The sequence below is a fragment of the Serinus canaria genome, chromosome 20 (genome assembly GCF_022539315.1).
Source record: "Serinus canaria isolate serCan28SL12 chromosome 20, serCan2020, whole genome shotgun sequence".
Classification (NCBI taxonomy): Eukaryota; Metazoa; Chordata; class Aves; order Passeriformes; family Fringillidae; genus Serinus; species Serinus canaria.
In genome coordinates, this window is record NC_066333.1 from 583,882 (window position 1) to 603,767 (window position 19,886).

Genomic DNA, 19,886 nt, shown 5'->3' on the forward strand with positions numbered 1-19,886 from the left:
TGCTGTGTCACATAGTGACAGCCCCACTAGGAGCTTTGGTGTTGAATGGTGCCATAGCTTGGCTGTTGAAAGATGTCTGAGTAGAAGAATCATGAACTGAGGCTCGGGTGTCACCTGGGCAGCGAATTTCAAGAGAACATAGTGGTATGGAACAGTGGAGGAAGGTGTGAGGAGAACTGCAGCTCGTGTGAGCTGACCTCTTTGAGGAGGTTTGATGCTGTCAAGGTATTGTCTAAACACCTCTTGCTTCATGTCTATGCTTCAGAGCTTTATAGGCGCCAGGAAGGGTGTGTTGCCTGTGTAGCTGTCAAATCCTGGCCTGGCATGTGTGAGGCTGTGTTTGCAGAAGCGTATGCTGCTGTGGGTTGCTAAAGGAACCTATGGGACACCCAGGACAGTGATTGCAAGGGGCAGGTGTCAGGGCAGAGCAGGACCCTTTAGGAGCAAGTGATGAGTCATGAGTCCTGCTTGCCAGGATCCTGCACTTGGGGTGTGCATTAGTACCTGTTTGTTGTGCTCTGAACTGAATCCAACTACTCCTTGGGTGCCATGCACTTGATATCTGCTCCCACCATGTGCAGAAGGGTGCTCAGAACATCTCCTGGCTTGGCTTCATCTGAGTGCTCTCATTCTGCTGGGTGACTGTTGGAGCATAAGTTTCCTGGTCTAGTAATGGTGTGGCAGCTACACATACAAATGGAGTCCTTGGTGCTATGCTTATGTTGCCCAGCACATGCTGGCCGTAGTCAGGTTGCATTTGAGAGTAAGAGCACAAGTTTTGTTTGCTTGGAGCTAGATTTTCAGTGGGTGGTGTTGAGCAAGCAGAAAATTGGATACTTTGGTGTAGAGACATGTTGTATGGTGGAAAGTCTGGAAAGACACTTCGGCTTCCATGCCAGCATCCACCTCTCCTTCTGGTATGCAGTGGGATGTAGGCAATGGCAGTCTGTCTTTCCATCAGGTATGATCTTGAAAAGCATCTTCAGCTTTTCTGTGATGTCTTTGTCCTGGACAGTCCTTGGAGCTGCTCGCAGCTGTCTGTGACAGTTCCAGAAGGCAGTGCTACCTCCCAAGTGCTGTGCCTTCCAAATGTTGTGTTCCTTCGTCTCTGCTTTATGTGGATGAGTTAATATCATGCAGGGGTGCTGTGCAGCACCCCTGCATGATATTAACTCTGCACATAAAGCAGAGAGGCTCTGCACTCCCAAGGCTCCAGCTCGGATGCCCTGCAAGCACTGTGGCTAAGCCAGGCTGAGAGGAGTAGTTTGCACATGCCTTTGGGTATATATCCCTGTTACCCTATTATCCTTGTTACCACTCTAGAGCTTTATTCCTTTTTCTTCATATGTTGACCTCCTCTCCCATACTTGGCAAGTGTGTTTCTGCAATGGCTCTTAAAAGTTCTTCTCAAGCCCTGGAGATCTTGTCCCTTTACAGGCTGACTAGTCAGAGCCACTGTGGCTTCCCTGTGCCTTTGCTCTCAGCTGATTTTCAGTGTCTGTTTTTCTCTGAAGATCATATTGAGAAGATTTCCTATTTCTGAGGGAAAACAGAGGTGAACCACTTTGCAGGAGGTGTCCTGGATGGAGTTGTGTCTACAAATGAGACAGATTGCTCCTCCCAGGGAGCTGTGGTTGCTTTCACAGAGTGCTCCTGGTGTTGGGGCTGCATGGCTGGAGTACTGTGCATGTCCAGAGGATACTGGGAGCACATATTAGTGAGCCTCAGCCTTTGAACTGGGAAGATCAGTTCTCCAGCTGCAGAGGACACTTTGCCCACTCATATGGGAAGGCTAGTAGAAGAGGGAGGACACATGGTCAGTGCTTAGTCTTGGATTGGTGTTGGCTCAGTTGTGGATTTTCTGATTATGTTCTTGGCTACTGCACAGATGCTGTGACTCCTGGAGGAGCCCAGGCAGGAGCAAAAGGAAATAATGGCATGATGTGGATTCAGTCTGGTGTCAGGATGGCTTGTGCTTTCAGAACGATAAAAATAAATCCAAGAGAGAGGGATAGTAACCTAATGTGCCACAGATTGCGTAACTGAAAATGTCATTGCTAGCAGCAGATGCTGTGTGGAGGCTGTGCCACAGCTACTTGGGCTGCTCACGGAGAGGGACAAAGCACAGCTTTCAGCACTGCTCTTCTTGTCTCTTGAAATGCAACACAACAGTTCCTAGTGTGTGATCAGCCTGCCAGTGTGTGCAATGTTGGCGTGCTCACTGCGTGTGCAATGTTGGCGTGCTCACTGCGTGTGCATGGTGCCTGGCACTAGGGGCTTGTTGAAGAGGTTGTGCCATGACCTCATGGAGGACTTGTCCTTGGCTGCTGAAAGTGCTTGATGCCTGCCTGGTGCAGGGGTGTTGCAGGCCGGCAGGATGGGGGTGGGGCACACGTCAGTTAAAAGGTGTAAAAAACCATGAAAGCTTGAGCATGGAGAATGAAAACTCCCCACTTGTGACTGTGGCCGTAAACTTGCAGCACTTGCATGATGTGCTGGTGAGAACATGTTGATCTCTGGATGAAAACCATAAGCTTATTTAGAAAATTGGGCTGTCTCATTTGAGATTAGAGTTCCTCTTTAATCTGCAATTTTTAATTAGTGTGGAATTAGCTTGTTATGTGGGGTTCTTGTGCATATATATCTGCATAGCAGTGCAGTGGTGCTTCTTAGCAGGTGGTTTGCTTCCCTGTTGGATGATGGACTAGTTCCTGGCTCTGAAGCCAGACAGGATGCTCTGGATGCAGCAGGCAAAAGCAGACCAGCACAAGGCAGACATGATTGTGTCCCTTTCCTCCTGTTCCATCTTGTCCCCTAGGAGATGATGGGAAGAGATGCTTGCTCCACAGGATTATCACAGAATCACAGAATATTCTGAGTTGGAAGGAACCCAGAAGGATCATTGAGTCCAGTCCTTAAATGAATGGCCCGTATGGGGATTGGATTCGCAACCTTGGCATTGTTAACACCATGCTTCAACCAAGTGGGCATTATGGATAGTACAGTGTGTTAAATGCCACCGGTGTGACCCCTGGTGTCTGGGGTCACAGCTGAGCGCAGTGACTCTGGCCCCTGGCAGCACAGTTCAAAGGAGCCTTCCACACACTGGAATGGCACATCATCCTGGGAGCTGGAGCAGGGCACCGTGAGGACCTGGGGTGCTGCTGTAATCTCGGGGTGCCCTCTCTGTGGCCAGCTCTATATGCAGACAGGAGATCAAGGGCTTTCTCCTGACAGCTCTGGGGGCTTTGGAGGGCCTTTTCATGTATTTGGAAGACTGCACATGATCAGAGTGGATATCATGGTTAGAATCATTGAATCATCAAAGTTGGAAGAGATCTTTAAGATCACCAAGTCAAATGCTCCCCCCAGCACTACCACTGCAACCCCTAAACGATACCACCCAGTGCCCAATCTAGCTCCTTCCTAAATACTTTGGGAGGGTGACTCCACATCCCTGGCAAATTATTCTGGTTCTGACCACTCTAACAGTGAAAAATTTTCTTCTAATATCTAACTTGAATCTCTCCTGTCTCAACTTAAGGCCGTTTACTCTTGTTCTCTCACTGCAGACACAGAAAAAGAGACCAGGCCCCACCTCACTACAACCTCCTGTCAGGGACTTGGAGGGAACTGTGAGTTCCCCCTATGAGCCTTCTCTTTTCAAGACTGAACAAACGCAGCTCTCTCAGCCGTTTCTGCTAAAACATTCTTTATAGACCACTCAAAAGCCATGTTGCCCTTTGCTGGACATGGTCCAGGACCAAAATGTTCTTTTGTCCCCTTTTGAAGTGAGGGGCCCAAAACTGAACACAGTACTCAAGGTGCCTCCCCAGTGCCACGTGCAGGGGATTGGTCACTTCCCTACTCCTGCTGTTGGCCTCCTTGGTTACCTGGGCGCACTGCTGGCACCCCCAAGTCCCTTTCTGCCAGATGGTTTTCAAGCCACTCCTTCCCCAGCCTGGTGCTGCAGGGGGTTGCTGTGACCCGAGTGTAGGTCCTGACAGTTCACCTTACTGAACCTCACGCAGTTGTCCTCAGCCCGTTGATTGAGTTTGTCCAGATGTCTCTGTAGAGCCTTCCTACCCTTGAGCAGACTAAGCAGATCTTGAGGTCAAACTGTCTCCTCTGGATCTAACTGATATCCCAGCCTTATTTTCTCTAGAGAGATGGCTCTAGTTCTGTAGAAATACAGGGGGTGTACGGTGGGTGTGATGCTGGCCCAGCTCCAGGCACCCACAGAAGCCGCTTGCTCATCCTCTCCTGCTTCAGCTGGGCAGAAGAGAGAAAAAAAATAACAAAGTGTTCATGAGTTGAGATAAGGACCATGAGAAATACTTCAAGGTCAAAACAGGCTCAACTTAAAGTTGCAAAGTGAATTTATTACTAACAGAGTCAGAGTAGGATAATGAGAAGTAAAATAAGCCCTTAAAACACCTTTTCTTCCCTCAACCCCCTCCCTCCTTTCCACTGGCAGTGCAGGGAGACAGGGCATGAGGGTTTGGTCAGTTCATCACTCAAGGCTTTCTTCCACTGCTCAGGGAGAGAAGTTGTTCCTGTGTGAGACTGTGAGGTCCCTCCCACAGGAGACAGTTCTCTGTGAACTTCTCCAGCATGGCTTACCAATCTCATGAGCAGCACTCTGCCCAAAACTCTGCAACGTGAGCCCCTCCCACGGGCACACAGTCCTCCCAAAACTGCTGCAGCGGGGATCACTCGTCCATGGGGTGCAGTCCTCCAAGGACAGGCTGCTCCAGCCTGGAAGCAGGGGCCCTTTCTCTCTCCACGGGGTCTCCCACTGGATCACGGCCTCCTCCAGGCATCCACCCACTCCAGCCTGAGCATCTCCCACATGGGCTGCGGCTGCATCTCTGCATCCCCTGTGAATCCCTGTGGGCTGCAGGGGCACAGCTGCTTCACTGTGGTCCTCACCACAGCCTGCAAAGGAACCTTGGCTCTGGCACCTGGAGCACCTCCTCCCTCTCCTCCACTGACCTTGGTGTCACCATGTTGTGTCCCTCACATGTTCTTACCTCTTCCTCTTCTGGGACAAAAAGAAAAAACTGTGCACCTTTGTTTTGTTTTTCTTCTTAAATCTGTTATCACAGAGGCATTACCAACCTCTCAAAATTAGGCTAGCTTTGGCCAGCAGCATGTCCATCTTCAGAGCCATCAGGGATTGGCTCTGCCAGACATGGTGGAAGCTTTCAAAGGATGTCAGGCTACAGGCAGAGGCTGCTACAGGCAGTGGGGACCTGGCTCTCCTTTCTGCTGGAGAGTTTAGGAACATCCTGGTCCCTCACAGCCACTCTTAGGAGCACTGGATGGGGGGCAGAGCCCAGCTGCCTGCTCCCTGTCCTGGTGAAGAAGCTGTGCCTTGTCTCCTGCCACTGCTCTGAGGCTCATGAAGCAAAGCTAAAGGTTGTTCCTCTGGGCAGCTGGCTCCTGGCACTTTCTGTGCTTCCCTGCCTGCAGCCTTTGTCCTGCCAGCCCAGTGCCACTTCCTTGACATCCTGCCCTACCTGAGTGTGCTAGGTGCCTGGGAAGGAGCAGGTGGGCTGGTGCTAGAACAGCAGCCCATGGGAGCAAGGGCCAGGGCTGTGTGACAGCACCAGAGCTGGTGGCAACAGGGCCCTGCAGCCCTTTGCTGGGCTCTGGAGGCAGCAGAGCTGAGCCACTCACTGCAGCACCAAATGTCTGGGCATCCTCCAGTCCTTGTTCAGCTGCTGCAGCTGTCTCAGTTAACACTGTTCAAAAGGCAGTGAGCATGCTGGGACCTAGGCCGCTCAATGTGTGTGATGCACAATATATGGTTTTTTATTTGGTTCTTTATTTAAAAAAAAACCCCCAAAACGCCCTGAAAACCTAGAGTTGAGTGATAGGCCTGTTGTGGGCCATGCAACGAGAGAGTTGCAGCCCGGGCTAACCCCATGATGAGGAACTTGTTGCAAGACATTTATCTTGACCTTATCTTGCCAGAAGGTTTACTGCTGTGCAGACGGTGTCTGAGCCTTTCTCCTTCCCTGGCATCTCCTGGGTCTCATTGAAACCTCCTGTGTGCTCCATGTGGGACCTTGGGTCTGCTGGATAGGAGCAGAGGGCTACAGATGCCCCCAGTCTCTCTGGGCTGGTGGTGGCCCTTCTCCAGGCCTTGGAGGTGGACAGAACTGCACTGGTGAGATGCAGTGGTTCCCAGAGGGGTGCAGGTGGATGCTACCAGCGTCCTGCTTTCCTGCTATGAGAGAGTCCTGTGTGGCTGGATTCTGTCCTTGTGCTGTCCCCACAGCTGTATCAGCTGCACAGGCACCTTAGAGTTGTAATGCTGGCTGCCAGGGCTCAGCCTACAGCCTGGAAGTTGTTTGGGTGGTGTAAGTTCTGCTCTGGGTCTGGGAGCAGCAGGTTGGCTAGCCTGCAAAAACCCTTGGGGTGTGCCAGGTACTTAAGTGTCAGGGAGTCATTCTCTGGGGCAAGGCAGTAGTGAGGAGACCTCATTGAGCACAGAAGGCATCCCGTGCCTTGCCACAGTTCTGAGGGACTAGACAGCCTTTTGATAATGGAATGAAAACAGAGAGCAGGAAGAGAGTGCTAATTCCCACAAGAGCTGGAGTGCCCCAGATCCATCTTCTGGGTTACTTCAGCAGAAAATTGATTTAACTGTCGAACAGGCTCCCCAGGGTAGTGGTCACAGCACCAAGCCTGTTCAATTTCAAGAAGTATTTAACAGTGCTTTCAGGCACATGATGGGATTCTTGGGGCAACATGTGCAGGGCCACAAGTTGGACTTGATGATCCTGATGGGTCCGATCCAACTCAGCATATTCTATGATTTGTTGTTTCTAAAACCTGTGAGGAGAGGGCTCGGAAGTGAGAGCTGGGGTAGGAGCATCTCAGTTGAGTGGGTGATGGCAGGGCCTGCTGGGGGCCAAGCTGAGGCAGGTGGGGGAAGATCAGTGTGCTCATGTGCTCCTGGCAAGGAGGGGTAAGCTGAGCACCTTGGAGCCTCCTGCAGCACAGAGACCACTGTAAAAAATGAAACAAACCCAGGTCTCCTACACATCTGGCTACTTGGGATGGGAATGTTCCCTGTTGGAGCCCAAAAGGATTGTTCTGAGCTGTTGCACCCACTTGGTCTGAAACCTCTGTGTGGTCCTTCCTGGAGAGCAGCTCAATTGCAGCTGCATGTGTCTTCTGGCTTGACCTAGTGCTGTATTTTCTGGACCCTCCTGGAACACATTTGCAGCAGTACAGGACGGACTGTACAGGACAGGCTTAGTGTCTTGGTTTTGAGACAAATTTCATGAGAAGACGCCCTGGAATGACCATTTCCTCTGAAGAGAAGGGGCTTCAGTAACTCCCTTTTCTTCTACCAGTGAGAGAAATGGATACTAGGTGGTGAAACTGAAAAACACCTGTTTATTAACAAAAAAAAAAAAAAAGGGTGCCTGCAAGGCACAGAAAAAGAAAGAAAAACAAAGTTGAGTAAATACTAGATATTGAAATTGTGGAACCCTGCCCTCTTACCCTGCCCCCCTACTCCCCCCCCCCCCCCCCCCCCCCACAAAAAAAAAAAAACAGGGCCACCTTGTCCCGGCTGCAGGCACCTTCCCCTGCGGTGCAGTTCTGGGCACGGCCAGCAGGGGCGCTGCTGGCTCCCGGCCGGGCAGGGCGGGGCAATGATCCCCCCCGGGCCTGCAGGGGGCGCTGTGGCGCGAGCTCGGCCGCCTCTCTGCACTCGGCAATGGCGGGCAGGCTGGCGGAAGGGATGGAGAAGGGGCTTCCTTGGAACCCTCAGGGATGGCCGGTCCTGCTGTGCCTCTGCTGGTGACTAAAGGAGCTGTAGCAGGAACCTTGGAAGCCGCAAGCTAGAATGGCAGGGTGGGCACACTCAGAGGTAGCAAGCAAGAGGTAGCAGAAGCTCTGCAGCTGTAGCTGGACTGCGGGACCTCCCGGGGTAGAAAGTGTAGCATAAAGCCTGGAGCAGTAGCAGGGGCATGGTGAGGTGTGCTGGGCAGCAGCAGCCCGACTCCCAAGCAGGCCAAGAGAGAAGCTCCACGGGATTATTCACCAGCACTGGCTGGTCCCTAGATCTGGACTGTGCAGGGGTGCAGCCCTCAGTGGGGAAAAAAGCGTATTCCCACATCCTTGTGCTGTGTGTATTGACTCTGGGCTTCCCACAGCAGAGCAGCAGAAAAAGCAAGCCAGCAAGTCCAGTCACAGTGCCAAAGCAAAAAAAAAAAAAAGCAAAAAAACCCCCAAAAAACCAAAAAAAAAAAATCAAAACCAAAAAACAAACCAAAAAGAAATAGCAGGTTTTTTGGTCAGAGACACCAGCTCCGTGGTCAGTCCTACAGCTTGTGAGGAAAAGAGAAGAACTGCCCCTTGCCTCGCTCCTAGCTCTCTCTGGAAGCCCTGGCCTGGCTCCTATTCATGGTGGTAGTTTCATGGAGCCAGGGAGAATGGGAATGGAGCCAGGACAGCAGCCACCCCTGGGCACAAAACAGAACAGATCAAAAACCCCAGAAATTATATATGATAATCCATCCGCAAGACACTTGGTAATGAGAAAGAAGTCCTGTGTCATCCTGTTCACAGATGCCATGAAACTCCTCCCTGCTCATGTCACTGGGTGCCTTTCCTTGTTCCCACCTAGCTTGACTTAGATGTGGGCCAGGATGGCCTGGCCTGTTCCATGTAGCCAGGATCAGAGTTAGCAGCCTTTGCCTCTTCTTTTCAGTATGATGACATGAGCCATGGACCAGTGTCAGCATGATGAATTGGTCACCTAATGGTGCCCTGGGCACTGCTGACCTGTAGGACCTTTTGAGTTTTGGTGTCCCTGCTGGGGAGGAAGAGACATTGAGGTGGGAAAGGGGGGAGGTCACTGGGGCTGGCCTGTGGGCTGGCAGCAGTGCAAACTGTGCCTTTATGCCAGTGAGTCTGACAGCTCATGCCTCGTGGAGTGGGGTTTGCATGGTATTGGCGGGAAAGGAGAGGCAGGTGTTAGTGGGATTTCTGTCTTCAAACACTTGTCAAATACTTTTGAGGTCTTTGGCATCTGTTGCTAGTAATGTGGAGCGGAGAACTGCTGATGGTTGGCTGCCCAAAAAGCATCTACTGCTGACAGCTCTGTTGAGTGTGCCATGGCTAGAGCTGCAGTGGGGAGGGCACAGACTGCAGCCTCACCCTGTCCCCTTGACTATCACGGCATGTTTATTCTGAGGAGCTACAGCAATGTTCCATCCACCCAAGACTGACGCTGTTTCTGATGTTGACCCTGCGTGTAGCAGGGCTGCTCCTGGCCTTCCTGCCACCACAGCACTGGAGGAAGGGAGGCAGTGAAGCCAGCTTTCTCCTGCATCTGGCAGTGTCCAACCTATGCCCAGTCCGCAGAGGAAGCAGGCCTGGGCAGGTGTGTGTCAGCTCACAATCTCCCCTGGTCCCGAGAGCACATGAAGTCCGGGAGGGGGTGCTGGGCGCTGTTGTGTTTGGGTTTAGCTGCTCTGGCGGTGCCTGGGAGCTGTGGCCATTGCAGACGCAGGCTGAAAAGTTCCGCTGGCAGAGCTGGAACACAGCCACTGTTGCAGAGAGCCTGAGGGAACACTCTGTTTTCCCCAGAGAGGTGTCAAGGTGTTGCAGTTTTGGAGACAGGCACGTGACAGAACACACCAAAGTTCATGCGACAGCAGCCAAAGTTTATTGTTGGGTGCCCCCTTTTATAGGGGCTTCTAATTTCCTGTGCTTACACACCTGATTGATTGGGATCTTAACACCACCCAGCTCACTGGCCAACAATATGTCTGCATTCGTAATGAAATGGGATTGGCTGGAGTCCCCTGTTTGAATTTGTATCCGACTTATCATTATCATAACCAAGGACTTGTTTACTTCTATTCTCTAAGGAACTTAGGCTGGTCGAGTTGGTGTCTGTTATGGCCAATTTATCTGTGCAGCTTCAGACCAGCTGTAGCTGTGACATCATGGCGCTGCATTGCAACAAACCCTCATTGATCCACTGGGAAGAAAAGTCTGGGGACCTGGTCACCCCTGGCATTAAGGTGCTGTTAAGAGCTGGACATGCAACTGCAGCCCCTCTGATCAGGCCTGCTGTGGAGCAGTTGCTTAGAAATGACCCCTCCCTCAGTCCATCCTCCCTGTGGGCTGCAAGGCGGGTGCCACTCATGCAGGGTTCTCCCCGCTGCGAGGGCACAGGCCTGGGGACAGAGCCAGCCCAGCCCCAGCACTGCACCTGGGGCTCCTTATGGGGAGACATGGCTCTTCTCCTCTTTGTGTGCCCCATCTTGGTCCCCATAGCAGCTGTTGCCTGGTCACGGTCATAGGGCTTGCATCCCACATCAAGTTCCTGCATCCTCTCCAGTCTATTTCTGCTGTCATTGCTGCTTGGCAGAGGCTGGTTTGTTTACTTCCCTCTGCTGCTGCAGGGCTGGCAGTGTCCAACAAATCTCTCAGCAGGGCCTGGGCTGTTCCTGGGGCTCTGAGGAGTTGGAGTGTGTTCTGTGCAAGCCCCAGACGTGCCTCTTCTTGCCAAGAATGTGGCTGCCATGTTGGTCTTGGCTGGTGGGTTTCAGGAGCTGTGGCGATAACTGTGGCTGGGCTTTTGCCGTGGCTCAGCAGAGCAGATGTCCCCAAGCTTGCCCCTGAGAGTTTCATTCTGGCAGCTTTGTTGCTCTGAGCAGCCTTCTGGAGGGGTGAATAGAAGGATGGAGTGCCTCAGATTCAGCAGTCTCATCGTGAATTTTTTTTGTGTTGTGTCTTGCAGAAATAACATTCATCACAGATTTGATGATAATGAAAATACAGAAAAAAGAAAAACAGGTTTGTGATCCTCTCTCCTCCCAATTCAGCTGTCAAGGCCTGAGGACCATGTCTCATGTGGAAATTGTTGCAACTGATGTGTGGGTGGGCAAGTGTTGTCCTGAATTTCCTGGCAGGGGTGCAGCTCAGGTCAAATTTCAAGGGACTGAGCTGCATCCCAGAGTCGGTGAGCCTGATGGGACCATTGAACAAGGTGGGGTTTATCTTCAGCGGTGGAAATGCTCTTGACTTGGTGCTGCCCCAGTGGAGAACCAGCCTTCTTTTTGTCTCAAAGTCCACAATATTGGTTCGTGCTGCAATCTCCTTACAAAACCACATGATTGTTGTGATTGCTGCTGCTAACATGATGCACCAGGACTAATACCAGCTGGGAGGTTCAGGAAGATCATGTCTGGGAGCTCTGAGAGCTTGGACAGGGGGGAGTTTTCTTCCCTTACTCAGAAAAAAATCCCATCTCACAAAGCTGTCATTTCTGGATTGCTGTATTGGATCATAACATCCTGCTGCTCCCAGAGATTTATGAGCCAGTGGTCTCTGTATTAAGTGTGTGCAGGGGAAGAGCCTGACCGGTGGCACTCTGCTGAGGGGAAAGGACCTGTTACATGCATGGAGAGCCGCTCTGCCTGTGGGGCTGAAATATGGCTGGAGGTGTAAAACGAACTGCTCTGCCTGGAGCTGATTTGTGTCTGTGCTGCCTTTAATGGGAAACCATTCAAGTGAGCACTGAGCTAAGGGATAAATCTGCTTGAGAGCACAAACCTATGCCATTTCTAACCAGCTCTGAAGCAGTATGTGATACTCAGGGCACCCCAGATCACACTGCCATGGCAGGTTAATGAGAGGAGGAAGGGAAGGAAGTGTTTTGAAGAGGTCAGTGTGCTGTTCTGAGCTTGCAGCAAGGCAAATGCTGCAGATATTGAAAGGTGTGTGTTCAGAGCACCAGTACTATAGGAAGTAATGAGTTTAGCATTGTGTCCTAAAGATACTGTGAAGAAGCAGAGTCAGCCTCAAGGTGAGGAAGAGGAGCAAGGGATCATGGAAGATCTTGTGTACCAGCATGGCTGCATTGCTCCTGATAGGGCAGAGCAAAGACCTGGAGGAGAGCAGGATGCTGTGGGCTGTGGGTCGATGATCTCCCTCCTCTGATAGCAAAGCCTAGGTAAGAAATTCATGCCACTCATTGGGCTAATATAGCAGGTTTGGGTGCTCTGGAGTGAGATTACTGAAATGACATGGGGTTTAAGCATGGCAAAACCATCCTTCCCCACATTTGGAGATTTTAGAGGGCTCAGCTGAAAATTGTTTTCTATAGCTGTTGCTGCAGATAAAATCTGGGAGGGAGATAAAGGCATGTGGTGTGAGGAAGGAGGGGTAGAGTTCCAGCTGCTCATCTCCTGAGCTCTCTAAGCCAGCAGCAGTCCAGGACAAACCTTGCAGCGTGTCATGGCGTGGGCTGCAGCATTCCCAAATTCAGTGTTTGGAAGAAAGCCTGGCCAAGCAGGGCTCCTGCAGGCATTCTGGGTGCCTAGTTGAGATGGTGAAGGGGTAGGTGGCTCCCTATAATGCTCAGATGAGCAGCACTGAGGGCAAAACCCACAAGGGGTGGCATTCCACATCACTCTGGAATCCACCACAAGGTGTGGGCACACCTGAGCCGAGGAGTGCCCACACCTTGTAAACAACTTCTCATGACACCAAGAGAGGCTGTTGCCTTTCATTGAACAGTCTCTCTGGAGAAGATGAGATGCTTATGTGGTTCCAAGGCTCTCAAAAGTCATGTGTTTCCCTGCCAGCCTCTCACCTGCAGAAGCTCTGTGTTGGTCATCATATGGTGTAGGATCAGGCCCAAGGATGAAAAGGCTGGCAAAATGCTGATACCCTTCATATTGGTGGGGGATGGCAGGGGAACTGTCAACTGCCTTTGGGAATAAATATCAGATGTGCGCTCTCCTTTCCCTTGTCATAGTTGGCTGTCCTAGTGCTTTGTCTTCCTTATGTCCACTGCCAGTGGATTAGGAATCTAGGCTGGAGAGATGGGGTCTCAAAGTGGGCTGTCTGGGAAGGAGTTCCTCTCTGTGCTCCCTTGGTGCCCTCTGTAGCAGTGCTTCTCTTCCTGTGCAAATTATGATGGGTTAGGTTACAGGGCACTGCCAACTGGTTCACTTGTGTGAGGGGCTGTTGTTAGCAAAGGCAGGGGCTGTGTTTCCACAACTCTTTTTCCTTACTGATGCACAAAAAGCTGGTACGTTTGTCACCAAGCTGTGACTAACTTGTGAAACCTGTCACTTGTCTCATGACACTTAGAAGTTTTCATTGCCAGGGTGCCTTGTCTGCTGGTAGAGGTGTGAAAGGAGTTCCTGGTTACCCCCGAAAGCAATGACAATTGATGGATTTCCTTTGAGGGCTCAGCACCATCATTCCCTGGACTGTCTCTCCTCTCTGTGTCCTGCTTGTCCCTGGGCTTTGAAGGGTCTTCTACTCTTTATTTCTGCCAAACTCTGACTTGTTATATAACCAGAGAAATAATGAGCTAAAATAAATGCAGTTATCCCACAATGCCTCTAAATCTTCTTATTCTACAGCCGTGAAAATGCTCCCATCGTGCATGGACTATGAGAGCAGAGCAGAATCGCATGGGAGACAGAGAGGTGGAAAGTCCTGTGACCCTTTAGCCTTCTCCTGGAGGGGTCTTCTGACTTTCCGGCCTGGGCTTGGAAGTGGCAGGAATGGCTGGATCCCCTGCAGTGTGCAGACAGCAGTGGGAGGCAATGAGGAACAGCCCGGGGCTGCAGGCATCTTGTGGCTGCTGGGCAACCCTTGGAAGAGGGAGACCCTGGGAGCATCTGGGGGAGCTCTGCTTGCCTTTGCTTCAAGCACTCGCTGCATAAAATGAAGGATTTTCTTGAATTTTATGGGTCTCTTTATGTGAAAGTGAGTTTTGCTGTCTAACATACTGCAAATGCAGTTGAGGGTTTTTACCTGAGTTCCCCGAGGCTGGAGCAGGCTCCTGAGCAGTGGGAGCAGCATGGAGGGTGGGGCTGTCCAAGCCCGAGGGTACTTGTAGCTCTGTCCCAGGCTGTCTGTGGCCTTTTTTTTTTGTCATGGTGAGACTGTCAGGTCTGATGACCCACCCGATGCTGGGGTGAGTGGAGTTTTGGGCACTCCCTCTGTAAGGGTGAAGGGTGGGGGGAGCAGTGAGCTGCGTCTCCCCCAAGCTCCAAGGGCTGCACAGGTTTTCGTCCTGAGTGGGGAGGACAGTCTGGACAGCCCAGGGCAGCAGCATTGCCCTCTGCCCCACCCATTCCCTCTGCTAGGGTGGTGGGAGCAGGCTGGCCCTGACACCAGGCAGAGCTTCCGAGCTGTAGTTGTTGAGAGCTATATTGTGGTGGAGCATCTTGGGAACAGAGCCAGGCCCCACATCCATTGCCCGCATCCCGCATCCTGTGGTGACTGCAGAGCCTGCTCAGAGACATGATGGAAGGTGGCACTTGTATATTTTTAGCTACTTGTTGCATTGGATTAAGAGCTGGAAACAAGGGATGCAGACACTGCAACCTGAGCACAACAGCCCATGCTGTACACACTGCTGGTGAGGATGGAGCTGCTGGAGTGTTTGGCTCACCAGCCTGCCAAAACCCTCTGTGTGAAAGAAGCTGCCTGTTCTGCTCCTGTTGGGCTCTGCAACCAGCTGTGTGGATAGACTGGGCTGGTTAGCCTGACCATCTCAGGGAGGCAGAGCTGTGTCGTGCTGCCCATCCTGGGCTGCTGTTGGACTGGCAGGCTGGCTGGTGGCTTCAGTTAGTGCTGAGGGGGGGAAATGGGCAGCGGGGGTGCTGGGCAGCCCCCAGGCATCAGTCTCTGCCTAAAGAGCATGGAAACCTTTATGACCCCTGCAGTCAGAGTCCCTGTGGACACTCCTCATACAGAACAGATCTCTGTGGGGTTTGAAACATGCCCTAGACCCAAATGCAGGCTTCTGCAGTCAGAGCTCTCCTGGCACACTGCAGGAAAGCTTGGCCGAGCGTGCAGCAAATGGGGCTTGAATGGTCCTAGCAGCTGGGAGCAAGGTGGCATTTGCTGCTGGCTGTGGTCACACTGCCTGGCGAGGCTGTGTTGTGTGGATGTCATCTGAGCCTGGTTGCCAGGGGAGTTGGATCTGTTCTTGGTGTTGTGACCATTGGAAGAGCTCATCTGTGGCCTTCTTACTAGACAGAGCTGCCGTTCAGATCTTGAGGCTGTGTCAGAGCTTTGCCCTGCTGGGAACACTGCTCTTGGAGAGGAAAGACTGCAGGATGGATTATGGAGTGGGCATGAAGCTTCTGGTCTTTTCTCCTTCCCTCACCCAAACTCATGGGATAGTGCAGGGTTTGGATATGGATCAGGCTCCAGCACCCAGCAGTGCAGATGCAACATCTCCTTTGTCCCCATCACATCTCCTGGCAGTGCTGGCATGTGACTTCTACGACGTGGGTCCAGAGGAGCTTCTCTGCTCCTGCCTCTCACAGATATTATTATTACTATTATTATTTATTATTATTATTATTATTACTGCTGCAGCTGCAACTGCATAAGCTGTGTAAATCAGCGCTTCCTTTATGGGGCAGCAGATGTTGCTTCTTCCCCTCCCCACCTTCTCTTTGCAGTTCCCTCTTTTCCCCTGTTATTCCCATTGCAGGTACCAGTTGCAGGCAGCTGAGGCTGTGGCTTTTGTCCTTGGCTCACCCCGGGCAGTCCCACTGGCCTTGCCCTAAGCAGGTGTGGAGCAAACACTGATGAATTTCACTGCTCCTCAGCTCCCATGCGTGTGCCAAGGGGAGTTGGTAAACTGTCCCTTCATATGCCTGTGTACCCAGCTTTGCTGGGGGCGTGCAGAGGATCCTGGGTGATGTGTGAGCCTTGTTGGCTGGAGCAGCCAGTGCATCCCACAGGCTCAGCAGTTTGGGATAGGGGAGGGAGCCCTTTGAATAACAGGGGCAGGAGCCGCTTTGCCTCCCACCTCCTGATGGTGTTTTCCCCCAAATCCTGAATAAAAACTTGGCATTCAAGTTAAGACTATAAATGAAAACAATTTTAAGTTAAGGAAACACACCACACCGTTAAGGCCCACCCTGACCTTGGCTTTGCCCTAGAATGGGGTCTTACAATTATAAGTGTGCTCTGTTAGCCTCCGCAGGTCTCTGGGGAGTTTTAAAACTTTTTTTTTCTCCTTCTATTTGACAGTAGTTAGACACATGGAACAAGACTTCCTGCTCCAGCTGATGCTGAAGGACTGTATGAAATGTAATTTATAGAAGATTCCTCTGTGAATAAAAAACCCCAAAACATCACAAAATGTATTCTGGAAATGTGAAATCATTACAATCATCACCAAAAAAAAGCCAGTTGAGAGACAGTGCAAAAGCATAGTTCTAGGGATAAAAAGTGTTCTGGGGAAGCAGAGCATGCTTAGATTGTTTTACCAGAGGTTCAGAGATGGGCATCATCTACCAAAATGTGGAGGTCATCATCTTTACTTCTTCCCCACTCCAAAATACTCAGAAACAACGAAGCTGCTTGCTTAGATATAAATGTAAAATGATATGTAGAATGGGCAGTTGAATTGAAAATTATGTTTCTATTCAGTTTAAAAAAGTGATAGTAAGAAAAAGGATGCATACTCTGTGAATTTAAAAGTTACCCTGTAGCAAGGCAGGGCATCACATTAGGAATCACTGAATACATGGAGTCTAATAACAGATCTTTTCCCAACTCTCTTGGGATTTAAAAGTCTTTAAGAGGAGTCACAAAGTAAATATAGTGAGGTCAAGTGAGGGCTCATGGAAACTGAGTGTTTGCAGAACAGCTCAGTTAAATAGGCTGTCTACCTGGAGCCATCTCTGATGCCAGAGGCATCAGAAGGTTGCTCTTAAAGGGTGTGGCAAAGACATTTTTGAACAAAGTCACATAAGCCACCTGTTTTGAGGGTCTTTACTCTGGAATTGTAAAGGAACACTGTGAGATTTGGGAATTGCTAATAAATAATGTTGGGGCCATCACCCATTAGGGCCATGGAAAGGGAAAGGGGAGTAAACGTGAAACTAAAGGTCAATAGATTCACTTAAGTATTGAGTAAACAGTTAGGAACTATGATAATTAACCACTTTGTTTCTGAAAATACTATACTGGTGAATAGTCAACATGACTTTTGCAAAGCGGAGTTAGTCCTTGCAGTCTTTGGGGGATTTCAAAGATAACTGGCTCACAGGGCTGAAATTGGGCTGAGTTGGTGCACGGCTCATGGGCTCCCAACCAGCAGCTGAGTAATGCTTGTAAACACATGAAATGTTGCCCTGATGAAAGGTCTTTCTGTAAATTAGTGACTGGTTAAAGGCAAGGAAGCCAAATACAGGGAAGATGTTGCTGCTTTCACAGCACAAATAGGGGAAGAAAAGTGCTGGCTGATTTCTGCAGTCATCTGAGATGCTGAAATGGAGAGGGAGGCTGAAAAGTTGAGGAGAGTCTCCAGATGCTCTTGGTAAAGTATGGGAGAACCAGCCATGCATGTGTTGTCACTGAGGGCTGTCCCTGCTCCTGGTTGACACTGTAAAGCACTGGCAGTTTGGCATCTGCCTGCAGGTTGTCCCAGGGTGCATTCCCTGATTTGTAAAGGGAAAAGAAACAGAGCAGAAGCTTTCCTACTAGTCTGTTGTACCTCTGGTGTGCTTCCTACTGCCACCCCATAGCCAGTGGGGTTGGAAGAAGTGCTGAGCAGGATAAGGCAGGTGGCCTGAGAGCTGGCACAGCCTACCTGCAAGGAGAGGGTGACTTGTCACTTATGCCTTAGCTGGGCCAAGAGAGCTCTGCAGGGGGAGGATGGCAAAACTGAATTGTACAGAGTGTGTGACAAGGAGACCTCCTCACACCTTGAGAAGTAGAAGCCACTTAGGAGGGCAGCAGGATTTAACCAAAATTAGTGGTTTTCCCAAATACCTTATGAGTATTACCTTATGAGTACTACAAAGTACTGAATGCCCCCAGGGGCATTGGCACCCAGGGTTACAGGTATGGGTGCAGGGGCATTGGCACCCAGGGTTACAGGTGTGGGTGCAGCCTGTCGCTGGAGCAGCCTGGGCAGACGGTGTACAGAGATACTGCCTGCCCTGCCCCACCCCTGCCCCCTCAGGATCAGCATTGCCCAGAGCAGCTCCCAGCTGGTCTGGAGCAACCCAGAGCAGCCTGCCTTGCCCTGCTGCAGCATATCCCAGGGCTATGATTTGCCAGGTTTAGGCTCCTGCAGCTACATGTGTTCCTCTCCTGTGAAGGGGATCTGAGTGTGGTGCTATGGCAGTGCTGGCTGTGGCTGCAGACACAGTGACCAGTAGCCCAGTCACAGCAGTGGGCAGCCTGTTGGCTCCTGGACACCTGTATCTCAGACCACTCAGGTCAAGGTTGCTGCTGCAGCAGAGCTCCCTGCAGTGGGTGCTGTGTCCCCATCAGTGTGACCCCGGCCCTTCAGGCTGTCACCCTTTGGAAGCAGAGGTGATTTCCCTTGTGGCACAGGGATAGCAGCCGATGTTCTGACAGCAGCGGCACAGGGACAGTGAGCTCCTGCCTGCCATGAGGGACCAGCTAGGCTGCTGCAGGCAGAGCAGTGGGGGTGCTTCAGAGCCATGCAGGAGTACAAGCTGGCTCTGCTTTCTTAGGCTTTTCCTGTTGACGGGAAGCCAGGATAAACTGAACCTCATTGAGGAGTAATAGAAAATACCCATTCCCTGGCTCGTGGCAGTGTGCCAGGCTCTCACTGCAGTCTGTACTTGGCAGCAGTGTCCTACATGTATGGCCAGAGCTTGTTGTGGGCTTCAGGAGCTTAACATGAAGCATTCTCTCCTCAAAATAGACCAAGCAGCTTTGGGAGTAGAGTTTCTAGGCTGGCAGCACTTGGTGGGAAGCAGCCTGGTCTCCCTGCCTCTGTCTGTGTGCTCCCTGTGTTAGCCCTGGCTGTGTGCCTGGGTCCCACAGGCTGGCATTTGATCATGGCAGGGCCTGCACCAGAGGCCTCTGGTTGCTCCAGATGGAGGCAGTCACTGCTGACTGGGACCAGCGCTGCTCCTGGGACACGGCAGGCTGTGACACCTGATGCCCACAGGGATCCCAGGCCAAGGTGCTGACACTGAAAATTAGGGAAACAGACTTCTAGCTCTTCAGGGAGATAGTCAGTGGGATTCCCTGGGACACTGGCCTCTGGGACAAGGGAGTGGAACAGTGCTGACAGATCTTTAAGGAAGTGTAAATTGGGTAGCAGTGCCAGCATTGATCCAGACCGGGGCAGGAACAGATTGAGAGCAGCCCTGATGAGAAGGGTTTGGGGGTGCTGGTGGATGAGAGGCTGCACATGCCCGGCCGTGTGTGCTGGCACCCAGAAACCAACCATGTCCTGGGCTGCATCAAAAGAAGTGTGGGCAGCAGGTCGAGGGAGGGGATTCTGCCCCACAGTCCCCTCAGGTGAGGCCCCACCTGCAGTGCTGCATCCAGCTCTGGAGTCCTCAGTGCCAGACAGACACAAACCTGGTGAAGCCAGTCCAGAGGAGGCCACCAGGTTGATCAGGGGGATGGAGCACTTCTCTTAGGAGGAAAGGCTGAGAGAATTGGGTTTCTTCAGCCTGGAAAATAGGAGGCTTAGGGGTGACATAATTGCAGCCTTCCAGTTCCTAAGGGGGCTTACCGAAAAGAGTGATGCCAAAATTATCTAGATAGAAACTTTATAACACAGTTTTGAGTATTAGAAGCAGATATTCTTGATTGCAGCATGCTGCCCAGGGGAATCCTTCCTCCATTCCAGTGGGATGAGTGTTGGGTGAGCAGGGATTTTATCATGCACACTGATTACATATTCATTAGCTATCCCCATTTCCTTGGCTTTATTTTACATAGTCTCACATCTTATCAGAAGTCCTTACATGGTTTTTTGGGGTCCATCTTCAACTTCTGGTGTCCATTTTAGGTGGCTGTTCCTCCACCCCTGCTTTTGAGTGAGCACAGTATCACTGTTTTGCATAGCTTCTACTCTGTCAGCC

General features: G+C 51.2%; 1 protein-coding gene across 5 annotated transcripts in view; it reads left to right on the top strand.

Moving 5' to 3' along the window:
* Window positions 1-19,886, top strand: part of CHD6 (chromodomain helicase DNA binding protein 6) — a 92,807-nt gene that overhangs the window by 24,970 nt on the left and 47,951 nt on the right. For 4 of the 5 annotated variants that reach the window (XM_050982280.1, XM_050982283.1, XM_050982281.1 and 1 more), the window contains exon 2: window positions 10,778-10,833. The exons of the other annotated variant lie outside the window; for it this stretch is intronic. In XM_050982280.1, the coding sequence (XP_050838237.1) occupies window positions 10,801-10,833 (33 nt within the window). In that variant the 5' untranslated portion in view covers window positions 10,778-10,800. The remainder of the gene's footprint in view (window positions 1-10,777; window positions 10,834-19,886) is intronic. 5 annotated transcript variants of the gene reach the window in all.